This window comes from Salmo trutta, chromosome 9 (assembly GCF_901001165.1).
Source record: "Salmo trutta chromosome 9, fSalTru1.1, whole genome shotgun sequence".
NCBI lineage: Eukaryota > Metazoa > Chordata > Actinopteri > Salmoniformes > Salmonidae > Salmo > Salmo trutta.
Window position 1 is genome coordinate 28,508,755 of NC_042965.1, and position 26,690 is coordinate 28,535,444.

The window sequence follows — 26,690 nt, forward strand, 5'->3', positions numbered from 1 at the left end:
GGTTGGAGATATACGGTACATTACGTGAGACTGAGTAGTCCACACACTTCTGCATTAGTCTCGACTCAGAGTCGCATGTCTAACAGACTTTATTATAGATCTATTTTTAACACTCGATTAATGTAAGCGCTGCAGAGGGAGAGCATGCTCTCCCGCGTGCCACAGACACACAAGAAAGCCATGGCACGCTGTCAGATGCATGATGATGTTGGTCGGTCACCACCCATATCACAGCCACGCTGCGCATCTGCTCTCGCTGTCCCCCACACGCACAGTCTGTCACATGGGATGACGCTGGAGAGACGAAGCAGGTACGGGGAGTCAAACATTTAATAAGGAACGGACATGGAACGAGACAGGAACAGCGTCAGCACAAGGGTAACAAAGACAAAAACAATGAATGCAGCAGCAGGGAACAGAGCAGGGGAACTGACAAATATAGGGGAGGAAATAAACAGGTGATGAATGAGTCCAGGTGAGGTCCAATATCGCTGATGCGCTTGACGAGGGAAGGCAGGTGTGCGTAATAGATGGCAGGAGTGCGTGATTCAGGGCAGCTTGGCGCCCTCAAGCGCCCGGGGGGGGAAGAGCGAGAGAAGACATGACACACTCACTCACACTCTCAGACTCTCTCTCACACACACACACACTCTCACACACGCGGCAGCGGGCGTCTCCAGTGAGTGACGTCAGAGCAGGGGATTTCACACACCATCCATATGAGAGGCTGTGGCTCAAACAGACATTACAAACGCTGTGTTACTCACTGACTGACTGCTTTACTACCACTCCAGTCCCGCTCTTTCTCTCTCTTTCTCTCTCTTTCTCTCTCTCTCTCTCTTTCTCTCTGTCTGTTCTCAACATGAACTTGTTCACTCCGTTTTACTTTTACCCTTTCTTTTTCAGTAATTTTTCTCTTTGCCATTTTTTTCCGTTTCCTACTCTCTCTTTCGTCATTCTGTTTTGGTGATTTGTGCTTTTTCAACAAAGAATTGTCACTTGTAAAAAAAGAAAGAAATGTTGACACTATACAGCAACACTATATCCAGGTAAGCCCATATACAGTATATCGTAGCATCTGTTGCCTGGCACTCTGATTGGGAAGTATAAGAAACTTATACCCTAGATACAACTCTGCTCATGCCAATAGTTCACTGGCATTCACAGACCCATTACTAGTGTCAGTAAAAACTAAACAGAGAGCATATGAACCTTTTACCTGGGTCTGAGACGGTACTAGCAGGACATCTCTCTCCCTTTAAACTGACATAAGCAAAACACTTCCCCCACAGACCTCCTAGATATGATCGGTGTATTGGTCTCGCAGGGTCAGGTTCCTAAAAGAGAAACTCCTCTGCAGAATGGAGGGGGAGCACTTTTATTGTATAACCTTGGGGGTTATTTTGTCTATCAGAATGATACAAAATAATCAATGTTTTTTCTTTAATTTCATCTTAACTTTTGTCAATGACCAGTGTTTGCTACATTACACTGTCTGTGTATGTGGATGTTGAGTCAGCATGTTTAAATGGCTGTGGTGCTGTGTAAGTGTCTGTTCCCTGCTACACAGGGAGTGTGTGTGTGTGTGTGTGTGTGTGTGTGTGTGTGTGTGTGTGTGTGTGTGTGTGTGTGTGTGTGTGTGTGTGTGTGTGTGTGTGTGTGTGCATGCGCACTCTGCACTGTGTAGTCCAGTCCAGTTATTGCAGGCAGCCCTGACACAGATGGTCTTCAGTGATACCACATACCAGAGTCATTGTTTAGGAAAGGCGAGCTCCAGGAGATAATTGACAGCCATAGAGAGGTCCCATCCCCCAGTCCACCTTCCATCTCTCTCTCTCTCTCTCTCTCTCTCTCTCTCTCTCTCTCTCTCTCTCTCTCTCTCTCTCTCTCTCTCTCTCTCTCTCTCTCTCTCTCTCTCTCTCTCTCTCTCTCTCTCTCTCTCTCTCTTTCTTTCACCCTAGCAGCAGAGCTCAGGATGGCTGCTGATTGGTTGCTTGACTCTCTTTGTGTGCTATGTGTAGCGTGACGTCTCGCCGGTTGTGTGTGTGTGTGTTTTCATGCGAGTGTATGATTGAAGAAGGGGTAGGGGGGAGTTTTCACAACACAAATGCAGTTAGCTTTACTCGCTGGAAAGACAGAGGGAGGAGGGGGGTTAAAAGATTAAAGAGGGAGTGGGAGGAGGTAGTGTGTAGTGCAGCAGTGAAAGCGATCACAGAGGCTGGCTTTAAAAAAAAATCCTCTCCCGTGTGTGTGCGCGGTAGACCTATTGGTGTAGGGGAACGAGCGAGAGAGAGAGGGAGGGACAGAGAGAATGTGTGTTTGTACTTGGGCTGAAGTAAAACAGGATTTAAAACACAAGATGGCTTCCTGAATGGATTGGAGCAAAGACGAGAGAGAGAGAGTGATAGTAGGGGTTAGACGAGAGGAAGCTTGAGTCTTCTGATGGGGATACGGCCAGCCGACGGAGAGAGAGAGAGAAGCACACCAAGGCAGATTGGCTCACTGGGTAAATATTAATTACCAGGCAGAATGCCTGACCTGGCCCTGGAGGGGGGTATATTTGAGATAGAGTAGAGGGGGGCGGAGAGACCAGGAGGGTTAGCTGGAGACAAAACACTGCCGGCACTCTAAACAGCTAGATGGGGGTAGGGTTAGGGGGACAAATGTAAACTGCTGCTATTGTTTCATTACTTAAATGATTACTGCTGTTACTGTAAATGTAACAACCCCATTGCAGTGTCTGAACGTTGCTTTTATTCTCTTATTGACAGTAATCTATACATGAATATAACTGTATATGGATTATGAAGATGTAATAATGCATGACCATTTACCTGAAATATTAAATTGATATGAGGTCATGGTGATATTTAAAGGCACATACAGTAGCTAAACAATATCCTCTTTCACGATGCATTACATAATTTTATCATTAAAACAGAATCCTTGCTCTCTCACTCTCTTACTCTTGCTCATAGCAGTGGGGAAGCACCAGCTTGGCATTTGAAGACAAATAGAAGTGATGTGTTAGGGTTGTTTTCTGTCAGGAGGGGAGAATATGAGAATGGGATTATATAGGTAAAGATGAATGAATATAAATATTCTTTAGGCAGTCGTGTGGATTGACACCTCTTTAAAAAAGCTCATATTATTCTATTGATTGTTATTCTCCCCCCTCTCTCCCTCCCTCCCTCCCTCCCTCCCTCCCTCCCTCCTCTCTCTCCCTTTCTCTTTCTACCTGTTTTGAATGGCTGGAAAGGTGGGACATATTGAGGACAACAGTAAAGCCTGGTTTGTAAAGGCCAGTCTGGCAACAGAGGTAAGAGAGATTCGACCTGGGGCAGATAGACAGAGCTGGTGGGTGTAATATCTGCTCTATTTCTTTGTTATTAGGTTGATTGGAGAGCTTCAGTCCTTGTGTTCCTGCTGGTCTCTCATCTGGTCTCTCATCTGGTCTCTCATCTGGTCTCTCATCTGTCTGGGATGTCCCTTGTCTGTTTTGTTGTCTCGGTGTTGTTGGTTTAAAATAAAGAAGAGTAGTTTAGTAGGTTTAGAGTAGTAGGTTTCCATACATTGGGAAGGGAGGTAGGCTATATAGTGCTGCAGCTTTTTTAAGCACATGTTCATGTTTATGCATCTTATTAGTGAGCTTTACACTAGCCCCTGATCTACAGACAGACAGACAGTAAATAGACATCCACTGTCGTGCCCATGGCATCTGTCTGTTGGCGCTCACGCTGGTGCCCATGTTTGGTTTGTGTTCAGAGTTGTCTGAGCTCTGTGTCATAGAGGAGAGGTGTTTAAAATCAGGCGTGCAAACCAACACATACTGTAGTGCAGTGTGTAGTTAGTTCTCTTCCCCCTCTAGCTCGCTGCATGGCTGCTAGTTCAGCGTTCAGGCTTTCTGACGGCTGCGTTGTGCACTAGGATGTTGTGATTAAGTGGCTGGCGTTAAGGCTGGGTCGGGTTTTAAAGCGTCCCGGGCTGGGTGGCGATTGGCGGCAGAGTCAGGCATGTGCTGAGAAAGGTGGCCAGCGAGAGGAGGAGGAGAAGGAAGAGGAGGAGAAGGAGGAGAGGAGAGGAGAGGAGGAGGAACCGTACGCTCAGGAGACAGGGGGCGGGCCCTCCTCTCAGAGTTCTGAAGTCAGCCGAGCTAAAAGTTAGTGGGTCACACAGGCACGCATGAGCATGTGTTTGTCTGGCTGTGTGTGTGTGTGTGTGTGTGTGTGTGTGTGTGTGTGTGTGTGTGTGTGTGTGTGTGTGTGTGTGTGTGTGTGTAGTAACCTGTAGCACGTGGCCTCTAAGCGCTGGCAGGCTGCTGTTCCCTGGTCTACCAAGTCGTGGCACGCTTGTGTGTTTATATACGGAGTGAATCTCTGCTACGGTTTCAGACAGAAGAATCTGTCCGTGCTGTTCCTGAACTGGCAGTCTGTTTATAGCAGGAGACTGGCAAAGCTGATCAATGTCCAATATTCTGACACGTGTCTGTTTTTGGAGCATTCTGTCATTGTTAGCCTGTCAATGTTGAGTTTTGACATGTATAGCTCTGTACACTCTGTATAGTCACTTTATTTTGGGCAGAATTTAGATGTAGGCTTCTCTTGTTGAACTGACTGTCTTCACGGTTTCAGTTAGACATGTTCAGACAGTCAGAGAAATGGTTGTCATGTTAGTTTTGACCTCAGTGAACTTCCGCAGGTTTGCTGATAGGCTACATTCTTATCAGCTAAGGCTCTTGGCCACCATCTGTTGTCCTGATTAAAGACATAGTTCACCCAAATTACAAAATGACAAATTGGTTTCCTTACCCTGTAAGCAGTCTATGTACAAGGTATGACCGCAATCCATGCTTGGGTTTAGTTTATTTGGCAGTGTCTGGCAGTGTTTCCAAATGTTAACATTTTAACATTTGTGACACAATTCCCATTCAAGTCATGGGGCCGTAATTAGCATTGTTCGCGCATGTTCAAATCATCTATACGTGACTTTGGTGAGCTTCGCAATCAATTTGAGATATTTTTGGATGATTTGGACATGATGTGCGAAAAATGCTAATATCGGTCCCATGACTTGAATGGGATTTTTGCCACAAATGCTAAAACGTCATTCTGGAAAATAGTCAAGGCCGGCTCACACCATCCATACAAACATCCTCCTGTTGAAGAATCACTTCAGCATACTCTATAAAAATCTGCTTTTCACTCTTTAATTCTACATTGTATATACATACGATATAGAAATATACGCATACAATGTATACATGTATACATTCTATACAATGTATACATTCTAGAAGGGTTATACTGGGCTTTGTAGTATGGTTCTAACACTTTGTAGTAGCTTTTCAGGAAATGCTAGAGCAATGTTAGTTACCACAGACTGCGCTGGTGTGATTTCTCTTCAAATGCAGGTGCACATTCATCAAATGTGCACCTGCACCATGCGCAAATACACGTAGACTGTAAACCGGAAAGGTGGATGGAACAAAGACACTGAGTCATTGTGTTTCTGACTACAGATGGAAAGTACAGTGCTAGCAGGTTTGGTTTAACCAGGGTGTGTTCCAAGTGGCACCCTATGGGCCATGGTCAAAAGTAGTGCACTATATATGGAATATGGTGCCATGTTGCGGAATCCCCTCCCTTGATTAGAAAGGGTTAGCAGTGACCTCGTTTCTGGGGCAACAGTGAGTGGCAGATGACATCATGGCTGTAATTTTAACCCTGTAATAGCTCTCCCTCCCTCTAGGATGGTCATGTGTTGAGATGGGTTGCGTGTGTGCGGGGGAGCGGTGTGTATGTAGTATTTACAGGAAGCGTGAGGTGTTTCAGGATAGCTATTCTATTCAGCTTGTTTTCTTGGACCTATCACTGTCAACTGATGCCTGGTGGCAATAGGCCATGGACTGTTTGTTGGATTGAGAAGGTGGAGTTTTGAACAGACTGCCCACATGTAGAGAACAAATGTCAGGGCTTTCAATGAAGAATCATAATGCACCTGTCTTCTGTACAAAACAGTTCTTAGGAACGGATCTGTAGAGCACGAAGAACAACTATTCCTTTTGGTTGTATTTCCATTGGTTACGTCATATTCTTTAATTATCAATAAAACCTGTATGAATACCACTTGAAATCAAGTGTCTGTCACCCCATAATACTCCTCAACCAAGATGTGCATGAAACATATTGAGCCTCAGTGGGAACCTAAATGACATTTTGACTCATGTTCTGTATTCACCAACTCAGTCTCCTCCCCTGATGCAGTCTACAGGGACCACTCAAACGTCAAGAAGGGATTGAGTATCATCAGCATCCCTGTTGCATGTTTCTGCTCTAATGAATGCTCTATAATGGACGCTCCTGCCAGTGGTGTCTCTTCCCCCTCATCGGACCCGTCTGTGGGGCTGACTGAGGACCCATGGCTTGGCCTAAGTTTACGGTGCCCTGAAGCATGGTTGTAGTGTTGTGGCTCTTGCCCCTGCTGGCCAGTGTCTGGTTTCTCCTGGAGTACAGAATGGCTGAGGGCCAGCAGTGCCTGCTGCAGTTAACGAAAAATGAATGGAGGAAGAGAAGGAGGAGGAGGAGGAAGAGGCTGTAGTGGCATGTGTTTAACTCACCCCTCTGCTTGCTACTCTCCCTCTCAGACTGGGAACTGTTTGTGTTCAGTACTGTCATGAATCCTGCCAAACCATGATTACACACGTCACGATTTAGAACGTATCCCTGTAGCTTTGTTTTGACTTTTCATGGTACAATATTGGAGGCATGTCTGGTGTGTTACTTGGAGGCATGTCTGGTGTGTTGCTTGGAGGCATGTCTGGTGTGTTGCTTGGAGGCATGTCTGGCGTGTTGTTTGGGGTCATGTCTGGTGTGTTGCTTGGAGGCATGTCTGGTGTGTTGCTTGGTGTCATGTCTGGTGTGTTGCTTGGAATCATGTCTGATGTGTGCTGGTTGGGGTCAAGTCTGGTGTGTTACTTGGAGGCATGTCTGGTGTGTTGCTTGGAGGCATGTCTGGTGTGTTGCTTGGAAGGCATGTCTGGTGTGTTGTTTGGAGTCATGTCTGGTGTGTTGCTTGGAGGCATGTCTGGTGTGTTGTTTGGAGTCATGTCTGGTGTGTTGTTTGGAGTCATGTCTGGTGTGTTGCTTGGAGGCATGTCTGGTGTGTTGTTTGGAGTCATGTCTGGTGTGTTGCTTGGAGGCATGTCTGGTGTGTTGTTTGGGGTCATGTCTGGTGTGTTGCTTGGAGTCGTGTCTGGTGTGTTGCTTGGAAGGCATGTCTGGTGTGTTGCTTGGAGGGCATGTCTGGTGTGTTGTTTGGAGTCATGTCTGGTGTGTTGCTTGGAGGCATGTCTGGTGTGTTGCTTGGAGTCATGTCTGGTGTGTTGCTTGGGGACATGTCTGGTGTGTTGCTTGGAGACATGTCTGGTGTGTTGCTTGGAGGCATGTCTGGTGTGTTGCTTGGGGGCATGTCTGGTGTGTTGCTGGTGTGGTGCTTGGTGTCATGTCTGGTGTGTTGCAGGTGTGTTGCTTGGCGGCATGTCTGGTGTGGTGCTTGGTGGCATGTCTGGTGTGTTGCTTGGAGGCATGTCTGGTGTGTTGCTTGGAGGCATGTCTGGTGTGTTGCTTGGAGGCATGTCTGGTGTGTTGCTTGGAGGCATGTCTGGTGTGTTGCTTGGAGGGATGTCTGGTGTGTTGCTTGGAGGCATGTCTGGTGTGTTGCTTGGAGGCATGTCTGGTGTGTTGCTTGGAATCATGCCTGGTGTGTTGCTTGGTATCATGCCTGGTGTGTTGCTTGGTGTCATGCCTGGTGTGTTGCTTTGTGTCATGTCTGGTGTGTTGCTTGGTATCATGCCTGGGGTGTTGCTTGGTATCATGCCTGGTGTGTTGCTTGGTGTCTTGTCTGGTGTGTTGCAGCTCCAAAAGTGACATGTCTATTGTTCATGATTCTATGGAAACGTTTTAAACACATGGATACAATCTGCAAGGCTACAAGCTTGGTATATAGACAATACAATTTGTCTGGAAAACGTTAGATATTTTACAACAAACGTCGTGGTTATTGGATATGTATGGTATGTAGTGGTTGATGTAAAGCATGACAGAGCACAGGGATGGATGGTGTGTTCTCTGCAGTGCTACAGGCAAGGCGAGCGTTGGCCCTTTAAAACGGGCTACGCCTGACTTGAACATATGGGGAGCTAATCTTAGCCTGACTCCTGGGAGAGACAAGGCTGGCAACATGCCACTGTGCAGGGGAAGGTTCTCTCTCTATTCTTCCCCTTTAACTCCCTCTCTATATATTTATATTTCTCTCTCTCTCCCACTTCTCTCTGTCTCTCTAGCTCCCTCTCCCTTCTCTCTCTCTAGCTCCCTCTCCCTTCTCTCTGTCTCTCTAGCTCCCTCTCCCTTCTCTCTCTCTAGCTCCCTCTCCCTTCTCTCTCTCTAGCTCCCTCTCCCTTCTCTCTCTCTAGCTCCCTCTCCCTTCTCTCTCTCTAGCTCCCTCTCCCTTCTCTCTCTCTAGCTCCCTCTCCCTTCTCTCTCTCTAGCTCCCTCTCCCTTCTCTCTCTCTAGCTCCCTCTCCCTTCTCTCTCTCTAGCTCCCTCTCCCTTCTCTCTCTCTCTCTCTCTCTCTCTCTCTAGCTCCCTCTCCCTTCTCTCTCTCTCTCTCTCTAGCTCCCTCTCCCTTCTCTCTCTCTCTCTCTCTCTCTCTCTAGCTCCCTCTCCCTTCTCTCTCTCTCTCTCTCTCTCTCTCTCTCTCTCTCTCTAGCTCCCTCTCCCTTCTCTCTCTCTAGCTCCCTCTCCCTTCTCTCTCTCACTCTCTCCCCTCTCTCTAGCTCTCTCCCACCCCTCTCTCTCTCTAGTTCTCTCACCTTCCTCTCTCTAGTACTCTCTCCCACTTCTCTCTCTCTCTCTCTCTCTCTCTCTCTCTCTCTCTCTCTCTCTGTAGCTCACCCCCATTGGTGTTAAGTTGTTGCACCATAGTTGTATTATTTTCTAATATTTTCCCTCACTGTACTGCTGTAGCCTACTGTTTGTTGTCTGTCTTTGATGTATGGGTCTTGGTCAGATTCCTACCCAAAGTAATCCAACTGAAAGTATTCCAACTGAAAGAAAGTGCTATTGTGGGATTTAAACAGTATGACTTCATCTAACTACAGTGACATCATCTGCTATCCATTCCACTGTTTGTCAAATACAGTATTTGAACTGTTTGTAAGGGTATTATTTCCTCCTTTTGTTCACTACTTTAAACCCTTTCACCTTTTCTTCCCCCCATCTCTCCACCCTCTTCTCTCCACCCTCTTCCCTCCACCCTCTTCCCTCCACCCTCTTCCCTCCACCCTCTTCTCTCCACCCTCTTCCCTCCACCCTCTTCTCTCCACCCTCTTCTCTCCACCCTCTTCTCTCCACCCTCTTCTCTCCACCCTCTTCCCTCCACCCGTTCCTTGCCTCCTCATATTTCCCTCTATTTTCCATTCAGTCCCAAGTCTTTCCCACAAAGACCACTCTTTTAAAAACACTATTCCTTCTTCACTTTCCTCCCCCTCTCTTGGTGCTGGAGTGTTTTTGGTGGCTCCACCCTGGCCTCTCCCTCCCCTCTCCTTCCTCATCCCTCCTCTCCTTCCTCGTCCCTCCTCTCCTTCCTCATCCCTCCTCTCCTCTCTCCCTTTCTGAGGAGTGGTGGAGTGGGGCAGGCAGGCAGACCTCACACCCCCAGGTGGGCTGTGTGTGCGCGTGCTGACTTGCACATGCCTCGTGTCAGGGAGGGCAGAGTCAGGTGGATAACCTACACCGCCATCCTACATCTCTCTGTGTCCCTCTCTCTGTGTCCCTCTCTCTGTGTCCCTCTCTCTGTGTCCCTCTCTGTCCCTCTCTGCCCATTTCTGTTCCTGCCTAGAGCAGAGGAGGAGCCCACAGGTCAGGGACAACACAAAGGAGGGGACAGGGTCAGAGACAACACAGAGGAGAGGACAGGGTCAGGGACAACACAGAGGAGAGGACAGGGTCAGAGACAACACAGAGGAGAGGACAGGGTCAGAGACAACACAGAGGAGAGGACAGGGTCAGAGACAACACAGAGGAGAGGACAGGGTCAGGGACAACACAGAGGAGAGGACAGGGTCAGGGACAACACAGAGGAGAGGACAGGATCAGAGACAACACAGAGGAGAGGACAGGGTCAGAGACAACACAGAGGAGAGGACAGGGTCAGAGACAACACAGAGGAGAGGACAGGGTCAGGGACAACACAGAGGAGAGGAGAGGACAGGGTCAGGGACAACACAGAGGAGAGGACAGGGTCAGAGACAACACAGAGGAGAGGACAGGGTCAGAGACAACACAGAGGAGAGGACAGGGTCAGGGACAACACAGAGGAGAGGACAGGGTCAGGGACAACACAGAGGAGAGGACAGGGTCAGGGACAACACAGAGGAGAGGACAGGGTCAGAGACAACACAGAGGAGAGGACAGGGTCAGGGACAACACAGAGGAGAGGACAGGGTCAGGGACAACACAGAGGAGAGGACAGGGTCAGGGACAACACAGAGGAGAGGACAGGGTCAGAGACAACACAGAGGAGAGGACAGGGTCAGAGACAACACAGAGGAGAGGACAGGGTCAGAGACAACACAGAGGAGAGGACAGGGTCAGAGACAACACAGAGGAGAGGACAGGGTCAGAGACAACACAGAGGAGAGGACAGGGTCAGGGACAACACAGAGGAGAGGACAGGGTCAGGGACAACACAGAGGAGAGGACAGGGTCAGGGACAACACAGAGGAGAGGACAGGGTCAGGGACAACACAGAGGAGAGGACAGGGTCAGGGACAACACAGAGGAGAGGACAGGGTCAGGGACAACACAGAGGAGAGGACAGGATCAGAGACAACACAGAGGAGAGGACAGGGTCAGAGACAACACAGAGGAGAGGACAGGGTCAGAGACAACACAGAGGAGAGGACAGGGTCAGAGACAACACAGAGGAGAGGAGAGGACAGGGTCAGAGACAACACAGAGGAGAGGACAGGGTCAGGGACAACACAGAGGAGAGGACAGGGTCAGGGACAACACAGAGGAGAGGACAGGGTCAGGGACAACACAGAGGAGAGGACAGGGTCAGGGACAACACAGAGGAGAGGACAGGGTCAGGGACAACACAGAGGAGAGGACAGGGTCAGAGTAAAAAAGGGAGGGAGGGAGACAGAGGAATAGTGAAATCACTGGCAGAGAGGGATCAACAAAAGAAAGAAAGGAAAAACAGAACTAGTGAGCAGAAAGATGGATGAGGATAGATTCTCAGATATTTTTGTTATTCTGTTTTCTATGCTACACTTTCAGTCCCACTCACCATTCATCCTCACCAATGCACCCACTGACCCTCTGTCACTGTGTGTGTGTGAGTGAGAGCACAATCCAATGTGTTACACAAGCCAGCCAGCCAGCCTGTACTCTGCAGTATTCACTCTTCTGTGTACAGATAGAGGAACAATCCTCTAAATGTTAATTTGCGTGTGTTCCCCTGTTTGTGTGACCCTTAGTGTGTTTGCCTGTGTTTGTTTCTCTGCCTGTGTGCTTATGCATGTCTGTGTGTGTGTGTGTGTGTGTGTGTGTGTGTGTGTGTGTGTGTGTGTGTGTGTGTGTGTGCCACATGGAGCATGTGTGTCAGAACAGATGACCTTGATGGTATGAGGCTGGAGGGGAGGAGGGTGTGTAATGTGGTAATGTGGGTCAGGGAGTGACAGGAAGACATTAGGGTGGGGGTTGGAGCCTGTTCTGTCAGGAACACAGAGCAATGATCTGATTTGGGCGTCTGGACTCTGTCATCTATTGATGACCTAGGCTGTGTTCCTCATAAGAAGATATGCACTGTATACTGCATAGTCCTTGCATCATCTGCTAGGGATACCTGATGTCTTACACCTGCCATCTTCTACACGGAGAGCTGGGCTCCTCCGTACCCTGTACAAATAAATCATATGCTCTGTTTGTCAGGTTTTGTCATTTACATCGTTGAGATTCACCCCACCTGTCTTGATCAGTGGAGGCTGGTGGGAGGAGCTGTAGGAGGATGGGCTCATTGTAATGGCTGGAATGGAATAAATGGAACGGTATCAAACACACCAAGCATATGGAAACCACGTTTGACTCCGTTCCGTTTATTCCATTCCAGCCATTACAATGAGCCCATCCTCCTACAGCTCCTCCCACCAGCCTCCACTGGTCTTGGTAAAGTAGGTACATACGTGTGTGTGTGTGTTGTTTTCTTGTCAGTGTGGGTGAATAGTTGGATGAGAAGATGAGTCAGGCTCGTAGTCATGGTAAAAATGTGAACACAGCTCCACTTCTCTATACTGTCAGCACTCCTACAAGGCCAATACTCTGCTTTGTGCGTGTGTGTGTGGAAGAGTGAGAGATGGAGAGAGACAGAGATGGAGGAGTTGAGATGTTGAATCACACCTCCTGATGATTGTCTGACTAAGTTCATTTCATTTCTGAGATACCACACACCACGCACCTCATGTTCAAATAGAGTAATCCTACTGTACGTGTTGAATTGTCCTTCTGTTTTTGGAATCATCACATTCACCTTTAGGTGTCTCATCAAACCAGCACCTGTGTTGTTATTATTCACTAGGGCGTCAGTTTATCATTTGTTGCTATGGAACTACCCTGTATTGCTTTGAGAGCAGAGCGCTCACTTTTCTATTTTCTGTTAAGTCCTTGAAAGTCGTCTATGTGCTAGTTGTGTGCTTTGTGATTAGAGAGTAAACAAGGTTGTTATGTCTGTTAGGGCTTTAGGAGAACACAGAGGGCCTTCAGAAAGTATTCATACCCCTTAACTTATTCCACATTATGTTGTGTTACAGCCTGAATACAAAATGGATTATATTGATACTTTTTCTCACTCATCTAATACTATGCATGCCAGTCTCTCTTGGCGAAGAGTTAAGGAAAGACTGACTGCGTCACTTCTTGTTTTTCTAAGAAACAAATTGTTTGCATAGTCAACTTACACACAGCACTGACACACACACTTACCCCACCAGACATGCCATCAGGGGTCTTTTCACAGTCCCCAGGTCCAGCAAAAATTCAAGGAAATGTACAGTATTATACAGAGCCATTAGTGCATGGAACTCCCTTCCATCATATATAGCGCAAATGAACAGCAAACCTGGTTTCATAAAAAATAAATACAAAAATACATTACGGCACAACACCTCTCCCCCAAGTGACCTACTTGTTGTGTGTAATGTACTGACATGTATGTGGAACTGATAGATGCACGCACACTACATGTTCATGTTTTTAAATTCATGTCAATTGTAAATTATTTTGTCTGTAATGTCATTTTTCATTGTCGGATGCCAGTAAAACTAGCTGTCGCCATTGGCTTGGGCTAATGGGGATACTAACAAATCAAAATCATCTACACACAATACCCCATAATATTTCAACTGTGTTATTTACATTTCACTTTGAAAAGACTGGATGTTAGTTTGTCCCCATCCTACACATAAACGGCTGGTTTACCGGACACCAGTAAGGGTGCGTGGGTAAAATCACTGGGGAAGCTGGAGGGGAGGAGTGTGTTACTTTATGGGAAGCCTGGCTTCCCTTGGCATCCATGAATACGCACCACTGGTGAACACAGATTAAGCCTAGTCTTGGACTAGAAACAAACTCAATGGAAATTCTTTAATCTGTGTCCAGAAAACAGCCCTTTATGGGTCCACAATACAGTCTGGACATGGCCTTCAATTTTGAAGTGACTCTGGCGTACTGAGGTGACTACCAGGGCCTATAGGGCTCATCAGGGAGGTGGCGGTCTTGCCATACTAGATAAGTAGGTCTGTTGTCTGAGGTATGATGGCTGCTGGTCTGCTCTTCCCAGGCGGCCTATCACAAAACAGTAGCACTAACCTAAAATTACCTCAGGGTTACCGTAACAAACATTGATTATGTTTGCTTACTTTTTTTTGGAAATAAATGAATAAAAAAACAGTATAGTTCTGACAGGAGAATTGGAGTGTAGACTGCTATTAGTAGATGCATCTGCTGTATTTTGTGGCCAACTAGTTGCTTAAAAGCATCACGATTATTTCACCGAACTCCCAACTTTTTTCCTACGGGAGAACTGTCTATATGACATAGCGAGAACAGCTTTTTAGAAATAGGTTTGGCTAATCAAATTCATATTGTGAATTCATATTCAAATGTCAAATAATGTAGCATTTATGGTTCTAAAAACTGGCGAGTGGTACGCGGTGGCACACAGTTTGCTTATTTTGTTGTTGTTTTACATGCTCATCTGCTCGAAGCCAACGAGAGTGTGTGTTATTCTAGAGAATGGAGAGGGTTAAGTTCGCTCTAAGCGCAAGAAATGCTGTGTCACTGTACTGGGGGAGAGAGCGAGCATAGTCAGGAGGGTGGATGAATGAGAGTGTGTGTGTGTCTGTGTGATGGGGGAAGGGGGGGTCTACACACTGTCATATGACACATCCGCCCAGCCTGTGCAGCGGGTGGGCAGGGTGGGAGCGAGGTTGTGAGATTCTGATGATGTAACAGCTATGTCATAACTACATGCTTTCACTAGCTCTCACGCCCACTTGCCCTCTCTCTCTCTCATTGGTGCTTCCTGGGCATGTGACATAACAAACTTCCCTTTACTAGGCACCGGCTTGGGTTGTGCCGTGTTTGTCTTTGGGTTGTGTGTGTGAGTGTGTGTGTGTGTGAGTGTGTGCCAGACAGCGCTGGTGGAAGACTGTGAACAACAGGGCCAGAGAGTAAAAGCCTCAGAAAGGGTTGGAGAGACACTGTCTGCGATGAACCTGGAGTGAAGGAAAGCAAAGGAAGGGACAGAAACCGAACTAGAGAGAGAGAAAACGGGAGCGAAAAAAGAGAGCGAAAGAGAGAGATCGAGGGAGAGGTTACTCAAGTTAATCCAGCAAGTGCGCAGCGCAGAGCATGCTCAGTGAGGGATAATAAGAGAACGAAACTGCGCAGGAGCTGACAACGATCTCATCTGTATGGAGGAGAGAAGAGACGTCGGCCATGTTTTTTCCCCCTCTTCCATAAATCCGATTCCAAACTTCTAGCAGTGCTGCTGAAGGAGAGAGTGAGGACAGAGAGAAGAGAAGGTGCAGAGAAGGGTGGTCAGAGGGGTAGCATGAACAAGTGGAGCGAGCCAGCGACGATGGTGCTAAAGCTGAGCAATGGTGAGGGGATAACGTTGGAAAAACATTGGAGGAACCGAGTGAGACTGAAAGACCAACCCGGCCGACTGGAAGGAGAGGGAAAGCAGCCACGCCATGGAGAAGGAGAGACGCCGGAATCCTTTCTGTCCTCTTAGGCTTTGGTGCAAATGATGTTGCTGTTTGTCGACGTCTCTAGTACCACCATGTCACTGCGGACGTTCTCTGTCAAGCGACAAGCCGCTCGATCTCTGTTCCCTCTTCCTTCTCTTATCCATGGTTTACTCTTTTGCTAGAGCCGAAGTCACATGAATAAGACAACTTACTTGGTTGTTATGTGTGTGTGAGTGTTGCATTTCTGTAGCTCAACTTCTCTCCTTATTCTCCCCTCTATGTTCCTCTCCTCTCTACTGTCTCTCTAGCTTCCTTTATCCCTGTGGTTAGTATGTTGCCAAACTGTCGCCGACCGCTGCTTGTCCTGTTCCCCAGCCTCTAGTCCTCAAGTCTTTATCCCTCTCTCTCAATCACATTCAATCCTCCATTCTCTTCGTCTTTCACGTGTATGAATCAGGAAATGAAAGGCATTAGAAAGGCTTGAGTGTAAAACGTATTGGCACATTTTTAAAGTCATCTCAAGCCATCTCTATCCTCTGGTATGTGCGAGACTCGCTGTGCATTGTCTCGCCTTCACAAGTCCTAGACTGCTCCTCTTCCTCCGGTATTACCTCACAGTGAGCGACACATCTGCCGGCGGTGAAGGTAACAGACCTGTAGAGAAATAAATAAATAGTTATTATTAACATAGTTGTGGTAAAAGGCAGAGAAACAAACAGAGAGATGGTCATCGGCTTTGTGGCGGCCAATGGACTATGACTGAAACAGACCTAAAGATGGAAGTACAGCTTGTCTCGCAGGAGAAAGAGGAGTCTGAATTGATCAGATTCAAACCACCTACAGAGATTCTTATGATGTTTTTCTTTCATTTTTTTCAATGTTCCTGTTAATGTCCAGAGAGGGCTGCTGAGATTGGCATTCGCCTGCGTCTAGCGGCTTCCATCACCTCCATCCTCAAAAACCGCTCCGCTCGATGATATCCAAATGATTAGACGTTACTAGATAGACTAAAACATATAACATCATGTTTTATGAAACACACTGTTATGTATTCAAAGTGTTAGTTTTCAATAAGGGTTTGTGTGTGTGAGAGAGAGAGAGCATTGCCTGGTAACAGCTCTGCTGCAATGTGCTGCTGTTTCTAGGGCTGCCACTAGCCTCCAACCCCCCCCCTCTCTCTCTCTCGCCGCTAGCTGCACCCTCCTCCATTCCCTCTTACGTGCCCACTGTGCCTCAGAAAATGGCCTCTCACTCTGCACACACAGAAGAGAGAGGGGGAGGAGAGGGAGAAAGAGACTGACTGAGCGAGAGGTAGAGGAGCAGAGGGAGAGAGAGAGAGGGGAAGGTGGGGGCTGCAAGGAGAACCAGACTGTGAGCGTTAGAGAAAGGAAGGATCAGAGAGGGATAATGAGAGAGGAAAAGGGAGAGAACCGAAAGCGACGACGGCCGTAAGAAGAGACAGAGAGCGAGCGTGTGTTGGTTGGTTGGGGGAGGTGTGTGTGTGTGTGTGTGTGTGCGCGTGCGCGTCAGCTCTTGTGAATGTGTGCCGCACTGACTATTAAAAAAAAGCCTCCACCAGATTGCTAGTGTCCTAGCACCACTATTCCATGCTCCTCTTTACCTCTTCTCCCCTCTGTGTTTCTCCACTACGACTGTCAGGACGTCTAGACCCATGTAAGTACTGGAGCTGTCTGGGGCTCTTTGCTGTTTTTTTCTCATGGTTCCTCTTTCACGGTTTCTCTGTGAGAGACAAGGCAGGGGAGGGAGTGGGGTGGGAGAAGGAGTAAGGGAGGGAAGGAGTGGGTGTAGTGAGAGAGTGGGGTAGGAGAAGGAGGGAGGGAGTGGGTATGGGGGTAGGAGAAGGAGGGAGGGAGTGGGGTTTGGGTTGGGGGTAGGAGAAGGAGAAGGGGGGAGGGAGTGGGGTTGGGAGAAGCTTGGGAGGGAGTGGGGTTTGGGTTGGGGGTTGGAGAAGGAGGGAGGGAGTGGGGTTGGGAGGGAGTAGGGTTTGGGTTGGGGGTTGGAGAAGGAGGGAGGGAGTGGGGTTGGGAGAAGCTTGGGAGGGAGTGGGGTTTGGGTTGGGGGTTGGAGAAGGAGGGAGGGAGTGGGGTTGGGAGAAGCTTGGGAGGGAGTGGGGTTTGGGTTGGGGGTTGGAGAAGGAGGGAGGGAGTGGGGTTTGGGTTGGGGGTTGGAGAAGGAGGGAGGGAGTGTGTCTAAATGTGTGGATTTATGTTCAGCTGTCTACTCCCAGGCTTTATGCCCACCTCCTCCCCTCCCTCCGTAATGTTTTGCTTTGTGCTGTCAACCTTGAGGGCATCTGTTTTGGTCTGGTGGATGTGGGGACGGACGTGTAGTGGTACAGTTGCATGTTGTTTGAAGGGACTAGTCTCAGTGACTATGGTGTCTAACAGGTTAGGCAGTCTCTTCTGGTTTGGCGTGTTGATGTTTTGGAATGGAAGCGCCGTGTGTGTGTGACTGAGTGTCCTGCCAGGAGAGAGTAGGCTCTGGCACGCTGTAAATAGTTTTTGGAGCACGTGGTCTGCACTGTCAGATGCACCGTGGTAGGTACCTGCAGGTGTGAGCGTGCCACAGTGTGTATAGTGCAGTGTGTAGTACGGCGTGTATGAAGAGAGAGAAGGTATTCGTGACAGTCTCATTTGGCTAAATATACACTATATATACTAAAATATGTGGACACCACTTAAAATTTGTGGATTCGGCTATTTCAACCACACCCGTTGTTGCCAGGTGTATAAAATCATGCAGCCTCCATAGAGAAACATTGGCAGTATAAGGGCCTTACTGAAGAGCTCAGTGACTTTCAACGTGGCACCGTCATAGGCTGCCACCTTTCCAAGAAGTCAGTTCGTCAAATTTCTGCCCTGTTAGAGCTGCCCAGGTCAATTGTAAGTGCTATTATTGTGAAGTGGAAACGTCTATGAGCAACAACGGCTCAGCCGCGAAGTGGTAGGCCACACAAGCTCACAGAACGGGACCGCGAGTGCTGAAGCACGTACCGTATAAAAAATTGTCTGTCCTCGGTTGCAACACTCAATACCGAGTTCCAAACTGCCTCTGGAAGCAACGTCAGCACAAGAACTGTTCGCCAGAAGCTTCATGAAATGGGTTTCCATGGCCGAGCAGTCACACACAAGCCTAAGATCACCATGCGCAATGCCAAGCGTCGTCTGGAGTGGTGTAAAGCTCGCCACCATTGGAGCAGTGGAAACGTGTTTTCTGAAGTGATGAATCACGCTTCAGCATCTGGCAGTCCAACGGACGAATCTGGGTTTGGCGGATGCCAGGAGAACACTACCTGCCTGAATGCATAGTGTCAACTGTAAAATTTGGTGGAGGAGTAATAATGGTCTGGGGCTGTTTTCCGTGGTTCAGGCTAGGCCCCTTAATTCCAGTGAAGGGAAATCTTAATGCTACAGCATACAATGACATTCTAGACGATTCTGTGCTTCCAACTTTGTGGCAACAGTTTGGGGAAGGCCCTTTCCTGTTTCAGCATGACAACGCCCCCGTGCACAAAGCGAGGTCCATACAGAAATTATTTGTCGAGATTGGTGTGGAAGAACTTAACTGGCCTGCACAGAGCCCTGACCTCAACCCCATCAAACACCTTTGGGATGAATTGGAAGACCGGTTGCGAGCCAGGCCTAATCGCCCAACATCAGTGCCCGACCTCACTAATGCTCTTGTGGCTGAATGGAATGTATCTCGAAAGTCCCAGTTAACCGGTTATGAGAACTGTCATTATGGTCGTGTTATTGTTTGCACAGTGATCCCTGTAAGTTTCGGTTTGAGACGTGCAAAGCTACGATACAATTGTTATTGTATGTGTTTAAGAGAGAAAAAGAGTGTCGGTGTATCAACTGTGTGAAAAGAAGAAAAGAGCAGCAATGTGACTGACTGTGGGTTGTGCATTTTAGTGACCACGCTGATTCAACAGACTAGTTATCCAAACTGTTGTTACTCACAACCCCGTCTCAGTTCAGTCTGATCAGTCTGCGGTAGGCCAACTTGGGCCTCTCACTTATCGTCGGCCGGCTGTCCTCCCCCCACCCCTCCAGGGACCCCCACCAGACACCCAGAACAAAAGGTGAATTATAAGGGCCTGAGCAAGCGGCCCGTCCAATAAGACACTTCAAAAGTCCCATTTAAATATATTCAAACCACGGGAAAAGCAGTCTTTCTACTTCAGCTGTCAACCAACTATAGGAACTACAAACGAGAGCTGTGTTCTCACTGTGAACATACTGTAGATATGATCAAGTCTGCATTGTAAACCGACTAGCATTGTACACAGACCTGTTGGGTCATAACTTAAACAACAAACCAGTCTAATTCCTCTCTTCTAGACATGTTTAATGGTGTACCCTACCTTTATGTGTACCTGTATATCTGTGTACAGTAAACTGTGAATGTTTGTGTGTGTGTGTGCGTGCATGTGTGTGTAGTACATGTGTGTGTACAGCATACTGTATGTGTGTGAGGTGGACATTATTATGACTGTGTGTAATCCTTATAGAGCTCTGTCTGTCTGAGCTCACAATGCTTCAGGCTTTATTAACGTCTGTCTGTCTGAACAATAGGGCAGGACTTACCTGCTGTAGCCTCAATGTCACTGCCCTGCCTGCTCTGGCAGGTCCATTAGATAGTGCCATGTTGAATACTTCCTTATTTAGTTTTGGCTATTGTAGAGGTACAACTTCTAGAATAAGACTTGAAGATGTTCAGAGGCAAATAAAAAATGTTAAATGTATTATTTGGTTATTTTGATATTTAGTGTGACATAGATTTGTGTCTCTGTGTAGAGGTGGTTGAACATACAGTACCAGTCAAATGTTTGGACACACCTACTCATTCCAGGGTTTTTCTTTATTTTTACTATTTTCTACATTGTAGAATAATAATGAAGACATCAAAACTATTAAATAACACATATGGAATCATATAGTAACCATAAAAGTGTTAAACAAATGTTATATTTGAGATTCTTCAAAGTAGCCACCGTTTGCGTTGATGACAGCTTTGCTCACTCTTGGCATTCTCTCATTGCCAAAATCCCAAAGTATCCCTTTAACTGTGCTTGAAACAGTGCAGATACACGATTCAAGCAGAGATCTGTTGCATTTTTTAAAGTCAGTGTCATGTTGAGAGGGCTGCAGCATGTACACTGAGTATACCAAACATTAGGAACACCTTCCCTTTTGCCCTCAAAACTGCCTCAATATGTTGGGGCATGGACTCTACAGGTGTTGAAAGCGTTCCACAGAGATGCTGGCCCATGTTGACTCCCAATGTTTCCCACGATTGTGTCAAGTTGGCTGGATGTCCTTTGGGTGGTGGAACATTCTTGATACACACGGGAAACTGTTGAGCGTGAAAAACCCAGCAGCGTTGCAGTTCTTTACACAAACCAGTGCGCCTGGCTCCTACTACCATACCCCGTTCAAAGGCAGTTATATTATTTGACTTGCCCTTTCACCCTCTGAATGGCACATATACACAATCCATGTCTTAATTGTCTGAAGGCTTAAAAATCCTTCTTTAACCTGTCTCCTCCCCTTCATCTACACTGATTGAAGTGGATTTAACAAGTGACATCAATAAGGGATCATAGATTTCACCTGGATTCCCCTGGTCAGTCTATGTCACGGAAAGAGCAGGTGTCCTTAATGTTTTATACACTCAGTGTAGAGTGTTTTGACAACAGCACTGCTTTGGTTGCACTGTCATAATGTCCCTTTTAGTTTTTCCCTCCAAAATCATCAGCCAGACCAGATCCTGTCCATAGTGTTGCAGCCTCCCTTCTGCAGGTCAAGTAAACAGTGATGTCATCACAGCTAATGTATTGGATGAGCAGGTTCAACCCCCAGATGAGATCATCAGCACTATGCTCTATCTCTAATGGATGCTAATCGAAGACTGTCGCTACTATCATCTTATTAAGCACACTTGTGAAAGGGCATCAAGAACGTAACCATATACTAACAATAGCTACTCTTTGCTACATCTTTGCTCTCTCGATCCTTCACACGTGTATTGCATTTGTTGAGACATCATGCATTGATTGTGTCTAGTCTTACATTATGGTGATATGACATGCAGGTGTTGAATGCTGCAGTCTTGTAGAGGTACAGTAGATACAGTAGATAGTCCCTTGTCATAAAGGCCTGAGGGGGGGAGTTTCAGGACCACAGGATCAGAAACCAGGAATCCTGCTTGGCTAACCTGATTCAGACAACACTGTTCATTTGGCCAATATAGTAGACAGTTGTTGACAACACAGAGAGCTAATTGACATTTATAGACTGGTAATATACAGTATGTTGACATTCAAATGGAGAAGTTGAGTTGCAAGTTTATTACCAGTAACTATAGAAGTGAATGGTAGATATGCACTATACAATGGATGCTGTAGTTCACCTCATTCTCCTTCGCCTTTCACTTGTTCTTCCTCATATAGAATAGATGTTGAGATAATGGCCCTGAATTGTGTGTGTTTGACTACTTTTTCAATTATCCTTTGTGTCTTTGGGGGGGATGGTAAACCTTTACATGGTCTGACTACTGTAGTAGTGTGCATATTACTGTGCAATGATGTGACTTTAACACTCAGAGAGAGAGATTTCTAGCCAGTGCCCTATCATAATCATTATTATTTGTCTGTTCTCTGGGAATGTTTTGTTTGAGTATAATGTTATATTAAGATGATCAACTGAAGAAACTAGTTGTAAACATGTATAAACTATATTTTTTTTGTATATTGATTGCTATTGTTTATTCAATGTTGATGCAAAGTTCCTATTTAGTTTTTCTGGTTCCTTGTCCCTAACCTGTGTCCTCTCACTCTCTCACTCAGACTGTTTCGGACGCTCGTTCAGTGGATGGCCCCAGAAGAGGAGGCCAGATGGAAACTGGGTCACATGACCGCATCGAGGAAGGCGGTTTGCTGAGCCTGGAACCGACCAATGGGGTGAGCCGGCATCCCAGGGACACCCATGAGGAGGGTGGAGCTGGCCTGGAGCCCCAGAGGGAGCCCCAGAGGGAGCCCCAGCGGGAGCCCCAGCGGTCAAGGAGTGTTTCCCCAGGACAGGGCTCTGTACCTGGGCACTTCAAAGCCACCCAACCCAATCAGCAGCAGCACTGCAATGGCTGGAGCAGTAGTGGTAGGACTCCTGGGAAGCCTGTCCATGAGGCAGACATGGAGGTAGCACGAAATCTGGTAGCCTTCTCAGCCAGCGTGAGTGTGGGCTCCCTGCCCCCCTCAGGTCACCTTGAGCCCCAGTCCCACACCGCCCAGCTGTATGAGAAGTTCAACCAGGAGATGGGCACTGGTGAGGGGGCCGCGGCTCAAGCCAGACTCCAAGCCCCAGAAGGAGGAAACCAGGCTAGCCCCCCAGAGGACCTGAACACCCTGCAGAATGCCCTGAGCCAGGCACGGCACGGCCACAAGCCCCCCAACTGTGACTGTGATGGGCCAGACTGCCCAGACTACCTGGAGTGGCTGGAGAAGAGGATCAAACAGGCAGGGGAGGGGCGGGACAACAACATGCCCTGCTCCAAGATGACCGCTGACACGCCGCCTCATCAACAGCCCCCACACTCACAGCAGCCCCCCCACCCCCAACCCCATGTCAATGGAGGTAACCCTCCCTCCTGTCCACCACTGCACCCACATCAACAGGGCCAACACCTAGCCCCTATCCCCTGCTCCCCTCAGGTCCTCTCCATCGCCAAGGAGAAGAACGTCAGTCTGCAGACGGCTATTGCCATCGAGGCCCTGACCCAGCTGTCTGCCACTGTCCCCCAGACCGTGGTCCCTCCTGCCCAGACCTCCTCCACCAGCCAACCTCAACACCACCCCCAACACCCCCCTCCACACCTCCAGCACGGCACCCGCCTGGTCCCCTCCTCCCCTAACCCCCTCTCCTCTTTGTCCTCCTCGCGTTCACAATCCGTCCCTCCTGGACTATACCCCCAGCCCCAGCAGAGCCCTGTGTCGTGGGAGCAGCAGCACAGACCCCAGTCCCATGGCCATCCGGCCCACACCTCCCCTCTCCCGTCCTCCACTTCACCCTTCCCCGGGCAGCCCCAGGCAGGCAGCCGCCTGCCTCACCACCAGCAGTGGCAGCAGCAGCAGGGCCCTGGGGGATCCCAAGAGCAGAGGAACCAGTGGATGAACTCAGATTCCCAGCAGCCTCGCTTCGCCCCTCCGTCCGGTGGCCACAGCACTGGCGACCCCATGTCTGAGCTCAAACAGCTACTGGGGGACTCCAGTGGAAAGTACATAAACGGTCCCTTCAAGTTGCCCGTCCCACACCACCACATCAAGCAGGAACCAGGGATGCCTCGGGTCAAGCAGGAGGTAGACTCCGGGGAGTACCAGAGCTCTGCCTGCGCCTCCATGGGGGGCTGCTACAGCTTGATGAATGGCCAACAGCAGCCTAGGTACCCTGGTCCACCTATATCCCCGGGCAGCGCAGCCATCCGCCACTCCACCCAGACAGCGCTGCAGCAGCACCTTCACCACAAGAGGAACCTCTTCTCCAACTCTCCCGGCCTCCCAGGCCTCTGCCCTCTGCGGCCCGCCAAGGCCTGCCAAAACCTCCGCAAGTGGTGGCCCCAACAGATGGGCCCCGAGGGCCACCCCGTCCCTGTGGCCATCAAGCAGGAGCCCAAGGAGACCAAGAGAAGGAAGAGCACAGCGGGGACATCTCCGCTCCTCAAGCAGCACCCAGGGAGTGGGATGCTGTTCCAGCCAGGCCCCAAACCCAAGACGATAGTCATCAAGAAGACCAAGCAGAAGGTCTCCCTGCCAATCTTCCTGCCTCACAGACAGATCTCCATACTGAAACCGTCTCCCCTTACCATTACCGGAGCCCTGCCTCTGGCCAGCGCCCACCCAGGTTCTCTCCCTCTCCCTACCTTCCCCCTCCTCAGTAACCCCACTCAGGCTGCCGCAGGCCTCCCTGCCCCAGCCCAATCTCAGGTATCCATTTTAAACTCTTCTATTGCACCCCCTGTTGCTGCTTCTACCTTGTCTGTAAACACTCCAGACGTCTTAACCCCTCAGCCTCTCATTGTAGCCCTGGACATCCCAGCAAGCTCAGCGGAGGCCAGCGCCACACAGGCCTCCACCCCTCAGACCTCCACCACCTCTCAGTCCATACCAGGCCTCAGTTCCCTGGACCCCAAGTTCGAGGAGCTGATCTGCCAGTTTGAGGCAGAGTTCGGGGACAGTTCATCCTCGGCCCCAGAGCCCTGCCCTTCTCAGATCCAGAGCCAGCCCCAGGACCAGGCCCCCTCAGCCTCAGCCCAGCCTGTGGTGACAGAGTCTCAGCCCAAAGTTAACTCAGGACAAGCCAGGCCCCCATCACCATCCAGCACTACCATCACTCAGTCCTCCAGCGCTGCTCCATTAGCTCCTACCACAGCCCCACCAGCAGACCAGGACATGGAGGTGGACAAGGAGGAGTCAGGGGGTATGAGTAAAGTAACCTCCACCACACAGCCCTCCACTGAGAGCCCCATGGAGGAGCAGGGGCAGGCAACCAAGCTGCCTCTCTCCCCGTCCCCGCTGCCCAAACGCATGAAGATTGAGACCAATGGGAACGTAGCTGTCCTCTCCACCACTGGATTATTCTCTGATGGGGGCGAGGACGACACCCCCACTAAAGACGGATTCCCCCTTAACCCCTCCCTAAAAGGCTTCCTGGAGTCGCCACTACGCTACCTGGACACGCCCACTAAGAGCCTGCTAGACATGCCCGCCAAGGACCTCCAGGCTGAGTTCCCCACCTGCAACTGTGTCGGTGAGTGGTGTGTGTCTGTGTTTGTATTGAACTGTTTTAATGTAGCTCCATTTAGACCACTGTTGGCCCCGCAGAGTTCCACATGGCTTTACACACCCAGTGAGTGGGCTTGGGCTGCACACAAATGTTTTTGGTATATTTGGAATATAATAAAAGTATATAACTAGCCTACAGATTTTTCGGCACTTGTTATGTCTAGGGGTCTTAGGCCTAGGTACATGGTCTTGATGTGTGCATTAATGTGAGAAATCAGCATTTGACGACGGTGTTAGATGCCCAGGGAGACAGCAACCTTACCTTGGTCCAGGGCCTGCTCTGTCTATCTTGACCTCTTGGTCGGCCAGTCCATGCGGATTATTGTTGGTTCAGATGGTGACAAAAATTAACATACAAAATGGAAAACTACAAACAGGCATGCCCAAACTAAAGATTCAAAACAAACGAAAGGCCTCATGGCAACCAAAACCAGCAGCCTTAACCCTTAGCCTACAGGCGCGGCCCCGTTGAATTCTAATTAACATAACAAAAAAATCCCCATCAAAATCATCTGTCAGTTTAAGCTAGAGATATTTGGTATATTTTTTTGCTTGGGTCGCGTCTGAATCCACCACATCTGCGGTGAAAGGTGACAGACCGTGAGACATCCCGAAAATCGGTGTTCTCACGAAATCGTCTGTAGCGTCCGAACGGTTTGGCCTACACTAATATGACCCCTCTGGAAAGCTGAGACTCTCATGAACATGATGGAGTTCTCTGTTTTGCTCTAGGATGCCCACAAGCCTCACAAGACTCTTCCTAAGGTCCCCGGTACCAGTTTAAAATAATTTATTGAAGTACACTACATAATGTCCATTACTCGTGTTTCTTGGCCCAAGCAAGTCTCTTCTTATTATTGATGTCCTTTAGTAGTGGTTTATTTGCAGCAATTCGACCATGAAGGCCTGATTCACGCAGTCACCTCTTAACAGTTGATGTTGAGATGTGTCTTTTACTTGAACTCTGCAAAGCATTTATTTGTGCTGCAATTTCTGAGGCTGGTAACTCTGATGAACAAACTTTCTCTTTGCTTATTTGAGCTGTTCTTGCCATAATATGAACTTGGTCTTTTACCAAATAGGGCTGTATAGCTTCTGTATACCATCCCTACCTTGTCACACACAAGTGATTGGCTCAAACGCATTAAGAAGGAAAGAAATTCCACAAACTAACTCTTAACAAGGCACACCTGTTAATTGAAATGCATTCCAGGTGACTACCACATGAAGCTGGTTGAGAGAATACCAAGAGTGTGCAAAGCTGTCATCAAGGCAAAGGATGGCTACTTTGAAGAATGTGAAATATAAAATATATCATGATTTGTTTAACACTTTTGTGGTTACTACATGATTCCATATGTTATTTCATAGTTTTGATGTCTTCACTGTTATTCTACAATGTAGAAAATAGTAAAAATAAAGAAAAACCCTGGAATGAGTAGGTGTCCAAACTTTTGACTAGTTTGGACACACCTATGTATACAGTGCCAGTGCCTAAAATAAAGGGATAATTACATGTAAA

The 26,690-nt window shown here is 48.3% G+C and overlaps 1 protein-coding gene across 4 annotated transcripts in view; it reads left to right on the top strand.

Moving 5' to 3' along the window:
• Positions 1–26,690, top strand: part of LOC115200351 (methylcytosine dioxygenase TET3) — a 63,876-nt gene that overhangs the window by 9,456 nt on the left and 27,730 nt on the right. The window contains exons 1-3 of one of the 4 annotated variants that reach the window (XM_029763346.1): positions 2,168–2,506; positions 3,260–3,319; positions 22,181–25,133. In XM_029763346.1, coding sequence (XP_029619206.1) covers positions 22,229–25,133 — 2,905 coding nt within the window. In that variant the 5' untranslated portion in view covers positions 2,168–2,506; positions 3,260–3,319; positions 22,181–22,228. Of the gene's footprint in view, positions 1–2,167; positions 2,507–3,259; positions 3,320–14,527; positions 16,984–22,180; positions 25,134–26,690 lie in introns of those variants that run through there. The other 3 variants (XM_029763347.1, XM_029763348.1, XM_029763344.1) reach the window with 3 other exon arrangements.